This window comes from Phalacrocorax aristotelis, chromosome 13 (assembly GCF_949628215.1).
Source record: "Phalacrocorax aristotelis chromosome 13, bGulAri2.1, whole genome shotgun sequence".
In the NCBI taxonomy this organism is placed as follows: Eukaryota; Metazoa; Chordata; class Aves; order Suliformes; family Phalacrocoracidae; genus Phalacrocorax; species Phalacrocorax aristotelis.
The window spans coordinates 821,845-831,542 of NC_134288.1; the positions used below are offsets into that span (position 1 = coordinate 821,845).

General features: G+C 42.0%; 1 protein-coding gene across 1 annotated transcript; it reads right to left on the reverse strand.

Moving 5' to 3' along the window:
• Positions 1-234: 234 nt before the first annotated feature.
• On the reverse strand, positions 235-5,225 carry GDF5 (growth differentiation factor 5). The gene is made up of 2 exons (XM_075108575.1): positions 3,651-5,225; positions 235-2,065 (listed from the first exon to the last, which is right to left on the reverse strand). Exons 1-2 carry the CDS (start codon positions 4,282-4,284, stop codon positions 1,197-1,199), a joined length of 1,503 nt encoding a protein of 500 aa, XP_074964676.1. The 5' UTR covers positions 4,285-5,225; the 3' UTR covers positions 235-1,196.
• Between the last annotated feature and the right edge of the window lie 4,473 nt (positions 5,226-9,698).

The following is a 9,698-nucleotide window of genomic DNA, read 5'->3' on the forward strand; positions in this document are numbered from 1 at the left end:
GAACATCTGGTACCTAGTTTTGTAGGTGGAAACATACATGGCGTAATCCCAGAAAAAATATATAATCCATGTCTAGACTAGATAAAGGAGATACGCAAACACAGAGCCCTTGAAAGGTGGAATAAAAGGACAGCAGAACTCTCTTGAAATCATCTGCATAACTCATTTTTTGCCCCATATACATGAGGTGATAGTGTCATTCCCCACCAGATCAAACCATGCCATACTCTCAGATCTTTCCTCCAATGTTTCCACAGTTTCTCTTTGTGGCAGCAGAGTTAGAGGCAAGCAAAATACATGGACGTGTTTTGCATACCACTGGTATTCTGCTGCACTGAAAAGTCCCTTTCACTTGTATTTATTGTACAAAAAAAATTAAAAACAATTTCTTAATAGCATTATAATTATGCAGAGTTGGACAACTAGACACAGTGTAGCACTGTGTCAATAATTTATTACATCTTATGCCATAATTGAACAATTTTACTATGAGCATTTGAGAACAACTTGGACCTTATACAGAGTAATATATCTTGCTACATAATAATGGAAAGGTGGATACTAAGAAAGATATGTAGCTTGGAGGAAAACATACATGGAAGCAAATACCCCCTGCATCACCTATGTCCATGTAAAACTTAAAACTAAATCAACGTATTATATTTAATTACTCCTTTATATATATATAGTTTCAAGAGCTAATCAGAAAGAAATCGTGTTACAGTGTAAATATTTACACCAAGATGGGAACACACTAGAACACAACCTTCCCTTCTAGACATCAGGTCTCTTTTCTCACATTTCTTAATGGACAAACTGCAGGGGACTTGGACGTAAATTCAGTCTCAAGAACGTTGTTCAAAGGATCAAACAGATCATATCCACAGCTCACTGATACCATCTTTACCTGCTGCCTTGAGGCTAAAAGCAGGCGATCTAGAGGTGCGGAGGTATAATATTCCCTATCAGTCTGTGTCACTGACACAAGGCCTTATACCAGGCTGCATGACAGCATCTAAATGCTACTGAGATATGCCCACGGTGGAGAGACATATAGAAGCACTGGATTTATTGCTACATCCTTGCAAACTTACTTACCCTAGAGGTAAGAAATCTAGTCAACCTTGTTTGAGAAGAGGTTACGTTCAATATATCATACTACCTTTCATAACATATTCATGTGAGCAGCTGTTCTGCTACCTACAACCACACAACTCCACCACCATGTCCTCATACTGCTTATAGACCACGTTGTTTGCAGAGTCAATGAAAAGAATGCTAATAGGACTCAGCCTGGTTGGGACACAGCAAGTTGGCGGTGTCGATTCTGGGTCCATTGAGTTCATTAATGTTTGGATAACTGCGTGATTGGTGGGCTCCAGATGGGATCGAAGGGGGAATTCACAAAGCCCTTCGCAGTGATACGCTTCATATTCTAGAGGGGCTATTATCCAGTCATCCCAGCCCATATCCTTAAAATTCACATGGAGGGCTTTTCTGCTACACCTTGCCTTCAGATTCTTAGTGGGCCTCTTCCCTTGCCGCGTTGCTAGAGGAGCTCTTCTCTTCCGCCTCTGATTGAATAAGTACTCATAAACAGTTTTGTCATCTTGGCCAGATCTAGCTTTGATTTCATTGAAGAATAAGTCTCTTTTTTTTGTCCTCCCAAATACCAAGAAGAGAGCCTTTTCATTGACCTGTCTTCCTGTTCTATTAAATCCCACACTCCTGAGATCAACAGCTCTCCCCCTGTCAAAAGTTTCCAGTTCAAAACACAAGTTAACCAAGTTTTTAAAGTTTCTGAAAAGTTTCCATATGTCAAACACTTCCCACTTTGGTGTATCTGTGATACTGATAGTACGAGAGTCCAGGAGTGTTGCCGCTTGTCTGTTTGTAGAGCAACTAAATAATTTCACTTGGCAAGTTTTTCCAGAAGAATGAGACTTCCACGTATCAGAAGGCTTTTTCCTCAATATTCGAAGCTCTGCTCCTAGCAAACCATCTTTTTCTAATGCACTGATGTCAAAAATATATTTTTGTTTTCTTGTAGTTTGCGCTCGCTCATCTAAAAAAAGCACACACATTTTTTAATGTATATCAAGCACAGATCAATATCAGTTATTCAATTCTTAATGGTTTTCCTGAAGTTTGCTCATAGGCCTAGGAATTTACGTAATTAGCCCACTAAACAGAAAGAACAATTTTTGTCTAAGGGATCACCTCTGTGCAGGGATGCAGAAGAACTCAGTGACTCAACAAGGAAATGAGTTTCTGAGTTTGCCTTGTAGAAATCTAATTTCTTTCACCAGTGGGCATTTTCTAGCTTCAAAGTAGCAATTAACCAATTAAAAAACAGTCCTTTTAAGGGCAGAGCACTCACAGGGCCTATTCACCACTTATATCCTACTTAAATTACCGAAACAGAGCTTCAGTGGTGCCCAGGCCTCATGCTGGCTCCAAACATGCGCAAATTTACCCTTAGATGATACAATAGTGAATTAGTCCTTTAAAACCAACATCCCTCAGGAACTGCCAGACACAAGGATAATTGCCTTATTAACTTAACTCCACAGTTCACAACTTTTTCAAATTGGGCAGAAAAACATACCTCCCTTTAACCTGACGTTACATTTGTTTGGTTAAGCTCATGAGCAGCAGCAACAAGGAGAACGCTGAGCCAACGTTTCAGTGATGTTACATTAACAATGCCTTCCAGTGGCAAGCTGAGAACCTGAACGCAGCACTTGTGAGCAGTGTATCATCCCTTCCCACAAGGCAAGCTATTCGTAATTAAATGGCAAACAAATCCAGACGTGGCTGAGTCTTCCATCACCATTACTTTATGAGACTGTGTTGCTTCCTTAAGTATGTGACAGAACTCTTACTGCTGGCACTGGAAGCAACATGGGGCTCTCCAACTAGAGAGGTAAGGTGAACATCACTCTTTGGGAGCCTGGTTACTTCTTGTGTGAAAGCAGACACTAGTCCAAATTTCCAAAAATTTTGGATTCAGAATGTTGAACCACAAGTTCCAGAGTCCCAGGAGTTATTTACTCATGTTAGTCTGTGCTTAGCTGTGGGCTTCTGTGGATAGAAGGTTGGTGGTACCTGAAAGCATGAGCTTTGAGCTAGTACAGATAGACCCACCCTACGCTACAATGACTCCTGGGTCTACAGTGTAGTTCCTCACAATTCTGCCTTGAACAACTCAGGCTCACCCTTTGATACTGAAACTTGTGGGTTTTTTTCATGGAATAGCCAGCCCTGTTCTTAGCGTATCATGTGTTTTTAGACACTCCTTGCAATAAAATCTAATGTGAGCAGTTTCCAGGAGCTAGTTACGGAAAGAAAGAAAGACAAAAATTTAAAAGGCTTTTAAACACCTAAGCATGCAAAGACTGACTGATCTTCAACAATATGCATCTAAAATATTTTCTGAATGTTTTGTTTGGCTGCCACACAACCATCTAGTTCTGCCTCTAAATGAATTTTCCAAGATAAGGCAGGAAGACAAATCTGCAGCAAAGTTGTACAGTTTCATTTACATTAAAAACAGCTATTTGACTTTAACAAAGTAGGATTATTTTCTCTACATGTATAAACACACTCAGACATCTCTGTCCACAAACACACATGAGCTCCTTTCTTACCTTGTCCTTTGTCTATAAAGCTGGTTATTGTATTGGCAAGTCCAGCCTCCAGTTTTACACTTCCATTAACATCTTTTCTTTCTGTATCTGAGAGAGCCCTGTACAAAGAGAGCATGTATTCATGTGGCGTTATAGGGGGATGTCTGAAAGTTTCCTTAGTTTCCCTCTGGGTTACAGGCTCTTTAGTCTTTTTACTTTTGAAAGAATCAGTGTCAGTACTGCTTGTGCCAGTTTTTTTCAAAGCCACCTTGATGTTAAGATTTTGGACCTTTGGTGTCACTGTCCTTACTCCAGAAGGTCTGCTGGGGAGATATCCTACCTTGCCCTCCGTGGGTGCTGTTCTTGAGAAAACCTTCTTTGATTCATTGTTCTTGGCCAGCAGAGCTCCAGTCTGAACAGCACTGCTTTTAGTCCTAGCCTTTGAGGTTCCAGTACTATATCCATGGCTTGCAGTCCTCAGTGTACCTGTCCGTGTTGAGGGATTCCTCTCTTTTCCTTCTGCTTTTAAAAAACCTGTTTTAGATCCTGGATTATTCTGGCCTGCTTCAGAATTACTCAGTGCTCCAGGAACTAGATCCAGAGAGAGCCAAGTCAAATGCCAAAGCAGTAAAGTGAGAAAATACAGGATTTTCATCCTCTGGTCTTCCTCTGAATGCCACTAAAGAAAAAATCAGAAAAGGTTCCTCCACTTTGGCAGAAGAAAACATGAAAGTAATTAAAAACCAAAGTCAGCAAAAATGGTTTTCGTTTGAGATTAAAACATTTCAAATCTCGTTGTTCAATACTTGTATCCAGTCCCATAGTGGAAATGCTCATGTACTCAGATACGATCTCCCCTGACTTCAGTTAGCAGCTATAAAGAACTTGTTCCTGAAAAGAAAAAGTTTACCACCTCGTTTTCTTCTGTAAAACTGACTGAAAACTTGAAGGAGTCCTGTTTAAATCCAAGGGGTTTTTTTCCAAGAAGGAAGAATGGCGTAATGCTGCCTCTGTGTTAAAAGGTTTTTTTAAAGTTTTGAATCCTTTCCAGTGAAAATATTTCACACACAGAGACCTGCAGGTGCTCAGAAATCTTTTACAAACCTGAACTCAGGAATTGGAAATGGAATTCCAACAAACCTATTTAATTACTCTCTGATGTCATGCTGTCTAAACTAATTTAACTGCGATATATTCCTTTAAAAAAAATCTTCTTTACCCTTTTCATTAGCATGAGTCATACTTTGCCTTATGTGAAACAGCTCCACAGGCTCAAAACTCAGCGAATGCCTTTTCAAGTGGCAATACGACCTCTACCTTAGCCTTTGATGAACTTTGCGTTCAAACAGGACAAACTGCAAGATCAACAACTGAGGCCTATCATACAGTCCACTGGACACATACATTAAAATATCTAAGTATAATTCATTTAGCTCTTTTTCCAGATAACTGTAACAGTGACTTCACTTTGTGCTCTGGTGACTGAAGAGCTGAGCTGGTAACACAGGCACTTGCCACAGATAAAGTTTAATTTTTCACAAACACAACATGGCCGTGCCAGCAGTCAGTGTATTTATTGCTGTGCTTTAAAAAAAGTCCAGGTAAGCCCAGTTGGAAAAGCTTCTGCCGGTGAGGATGCCCTCCAGAGTGGGTGGCAGCACAGTGCAGGGCAGCAGTGCACCCTACAGGCAGCCAGCCTCCTCCTCTGGCCGGAGCCACTCCGGCCACTTCAAGCTGGAGACATCCCAAAACCCCAGTCCAGAGGCTGCTGAACACCAGCCTTTGTTTTAAAATTAGATGCTAATTTTTCAAGAGCCGCCTACCCCATGGCCATAAGAAGTCTGGTAGTTAGCAACCAGGATTACTTATGTGTCAAGGCTATCCTGCTTTCAGCTGTACGAAAGAGCGTGGAGCAAGTGTGTCTTTCATAAGCTGCAAAATGAACTGTTGTTCTAAATGAGCCTTCGGGAAATGAGGCACTGGGCTGGATTGAACAGGGATTAATGGGACCCTTTTGTCATCTTGCAATGATGCTAAACCCAGGCCTCCTCCCTCAGCTGTTTTTATTTCTGAGGCAAGAAGAAAGGAAAAAGATACAACAGTTTTTAGCTTGATTTATGCGTGTTGCAACATTTCCCATCCTGACTAGTATCAGAAACACCAAACTACTTTCATAAATAACAACCTACAGCCCTTTCTACATGAAGAGCTCTGAATGCTTTACCTTGTTTTGATGGAAGAACTGAAGGATACAAGAGTTCAGCGATTTCATAGAATCATAGAATCGTTAAGGTTGGAAAAGACCCTTAAGGTCATCGAGTCCAACCGCTAACCTATCACTGCCAAGTCCACCACTAAACCATATCCTCAAGTACCACATCTGCCCTTCTTTTAAATACCTCCAGGGATGGAGACTCAGCCACCTCCCTGGGCAGCCAGTTCCACAAATAAGGTAGATTCAAAACCCAACTCTCCTGATTTTGATCTAAAGGCCCTTCCTATGTTGTCAGTTGTAGTTTTGATATTCCCTATCAAATAAAGCCGTTTTTGCTGAGTTACTTTTGATAAAACCATTCCCCAGCAGTCATTCTATGTCGTCCCCATGGCCCTCCCAACCATGCCATCCTTTTATCCTTACCATATTGCCTACCTTCCTGCTGGGCAGGAGGCAGCGTGCTGTGTCTGGTTCTGTGCTGGGGGGGTATTGATTAGCTTGCCAGCAGGCCACAAAACCAGGCAAATATTGAGTTCCCACTTTTAATTGATCCAGCTTCCAGTTTTCACAATACCTGTAAGAATTTAGTATCTTTAAGAGCTCAATTGCTCTATCAAACTTGGCTGAGATTTGCAAACAGATTTACGAATTACTTAAAAGATGGACACAAAAGAGCAGGAGGTAAGACAATGTGATTACATGGGCCTTGTCTCTTAATAAAACAGATTAAAATCACAAACAATTGTATGTTCAAACAATATTTACATGCCTGAGATTAATATATCTTAGTGGGCTGGACAGGTCTAGACAGAAAAAAAGAGCAAAAGCAAACAAAGCAAGCTGTGCAAACTATTGTCTCTCTTTAAAAGAGGCTCTCTTGAGGTACTCTCCATCTAGGTACTTGGAATCATGAAAGCACAGTTATTGTACAGAATGCACTGAGCCCCATGGCCCGAGAGCAGAATGCTGGCCTTGAGTAAGACCCATAGACTAGGGTGTCCTCTAAAGGCCCTGCACTAAGGTGGAGTTATTCCAGCTGGCTAAGCTCAAACTCAACTGCTATCTTCAATAGCTAGATGGAAACCCTCACTCCAGCACAGGCTTTAGATCAGATATAGGACACAGTGGAAGAGATGTTCAAGGCCTATTACTTCTCACCACTGGCCAAGTTTATATGTAACCCTCAAGAGTCTTGGTTCATACAGCCCATCTGTCCTTGGCCCATTCTGTAAAGGCAGCTGCTCACACAGTGTGTGTAGGGATTTGAAAAGTGAGGACTACCCAGGTCCCTGCTCCTTTGAAGTGCATTGCCTCCTGTTCTCCAGATCCTAAGATTACGTCAACATGAGCTGTGCCACCTTCTGAAACAATTTCAGGATTCAGGCCAGTGAGTCCCTCTGGACATCCACAGTGGGCTAGAGGAAGAGATCTCTCTGAGGAACCGAAGGAATGTTTCACAGTGTTGAAAAAGTTGCCATTCCGTGAGGATAAAAGGCCCTACCCAGGTCAACATATTTGCATGTTCCACGTGACAATGAGGTAGACCCTGGAGCCACAGGGCACAAGCCCCTTCCAGGGGCTTCTGTCTATACTCTTCTTTAATGCTTGGGCACAGGCACACACTAACACCTGATGTGCTCCCTGAAGTACACACCTTGTGATCATATTGACACCTGTAGATGTTTGTCATTTGGATGCAGCACTGCTGCTGAACTCCAGCCAACTGAAGTCCTACCCAGTGTGGCAGCAGGCAGCAGCAGCAGGGTTATTCTCAGGGAAAGATCAGATCACCTGCTTGATCTGCCAGAGGATGCTGCAGAACAAAGGCAGGGGCTGAGCCAAGCGGAAAATGCCAGCCTTGCCCACAGAACTCCCTGGGTGCACTCTAAAATATACCATATATAGTTGGTCACCCCAACATGACTCCAAGGAGGCTCCATTGGATACATGATGCTAAAAGTAAGAATTCGTTCACTGCTGCAAACTTGCAGTTTGAGCTGCACGTGGAAATCTTTATTCTAGTGATCTATCAGAAATTTCATTGTCCTTTCCCAAGTGAACTGATTTCCAGAAAGGACATAAAGGTTTGAGCTGAGTAAACTCCATATATGAAATCATTTGCCATCACATTGAATTTGCTTATTGAAAATAATTAACATTCTATTTCTGTGAGAATTTGGACCCCTGCACCAGAGCTATTTGGGGACTGATTTTTAAAAGTATGAAAAGATAACTTTAGGAAGGAACTTAACAGCTCATGCTTTTGAAATGAAAGAATTACAGAAAAATCAGATATGCTATAATTAAAAATTGCTCATCTTGGACAAGAGCAAAACAATGATAATAAAGTTCCTATTAACATGAGAAATTGTAGCATAATTATAAAAAGCTGTGCCACAATGTCATGAAGATAAATAAAAAATTGGAAGTCCAAAGAAATAATTGTGCCATCAGTTATAAAAAGACTTGGCTACGCCTCTGAACAGTAGTGAGGTATGGGTGGGACAAGCCTAGAGAAAAGCACAGGGGTGTGACCCACTACATGTCCTGTCAGAGTCTCCTCTAAATACCTGACTCTGTCTCTCTGGAACTTGATCTCTTCATCCTTCTTTGTCAGAGTCTGCTGAACGTGCTGGAGACCATCCCGAAGAGCTCTTATTTCCTCTTCTAACTCTTTTTGCTCACCTTGAGCCTTAGTCTCTCATTCCTTCTCAGTTCTCGGATCTGCTGAGTCAGAGACATTAGCTCTGCGTTTTTCTCCTTCAAGCTTCCTTTCATACAATCAAGATCCACAAGCAGATTTCTCACTTGGGATGCACTGTCTTGTTCTAGAATCAGTATTTTCCCCTCCTGGAATTTGATCTCCTGGTCTCTCTCCTCCAGCTCTTTGCTCATCAGTCCTCTGCAATTCTCGATGCTTCTCCAGCTCCCCTATCAGTTCTTGCTGGGATCTGATCTCCTGGTTCCTCAGCTGCCTCTTATATAGACTCAGTATACTCTCAAACTGAAGAACTGGAATCCTTAATCACAAGCTATGAAAAAGCTCATAGATACCAAAAGCTATTGCTATCAAACACAAGAGTGGCCAGATTGTCAGCATCACAACAGAAATTGAACAAACTGTTGGACATCACTGGTAGGACATTGTTATGGGACACGAGGCATCTGCAACTGGCATATTGCTTCATGTGTTACACTCTGAGTTTTGTATCATTGTGTTCTATTAGGTTTGTTATTAGCAGGCTTGTATATCCATTTTTATCACTTATCTCACTGTGCTGTAAGCACACATTGAAACAACTGATGAGTTGTTACCTGATTATGAACTGTGAAGCCACACTTCAGTGAATGTGCTCAAAACCTTCCCCTCCCCTCACTGCCAGCAGCACCTCGACTCACCGAGGCAATGGCCTTGCTAGATGTTTGGCCTATACCAGGAGGAAGACTGTGACTGTTCACTCAACTCCTGCTAATTTTGGCTAACCCAGCTCATGCTAAAGCCTGATGTATGCTGGGAGCAGCACCATTAGGTTGAAGCTAGAGCTCCAGGTAGGCAGCACAGGTGGCCAGAAAGAGCTAAAGGGCCACGATGCAGCTGGCTGTCTCCTGCAGCCATCATCTCTGTCTGGCAGTATTGTCAGAATCTGCTGACTTTTGGAAATGGCATAGGCCAAGCTTTGAAGTTCTGAAACCTCATGACCTGAGGGGTGAATATGGCAATTGTCATAGTAGACCAGCCTGGGCAAAGGGGACCGAGCCCTGTTTGTCATGGTGGTTTGTTGTATTTCTTTGTGAGTTCAGGAAATAAGGCTTAATTCACAGAGTACGTTGTCCTGTATATTTGAAGTTTTCTC

Bases quoted from the DNA above. Each gene is read 5' to 3' on its own strand.
- GDF5 (XM_075108575.1), bottom strand. From the start codon at position 4,284: ATGAAAATCCTGTATTTTCTCACTTTACTGCTTTGGCATTTGACTTGG. The intron at 2,066-3,650 runs GTAAGAAAGGAG...TGCTTTTTTTAG, and splicing joins CTTTATAGACAAAGGACAAG to ATGAGCGAGCGCAAACTACA.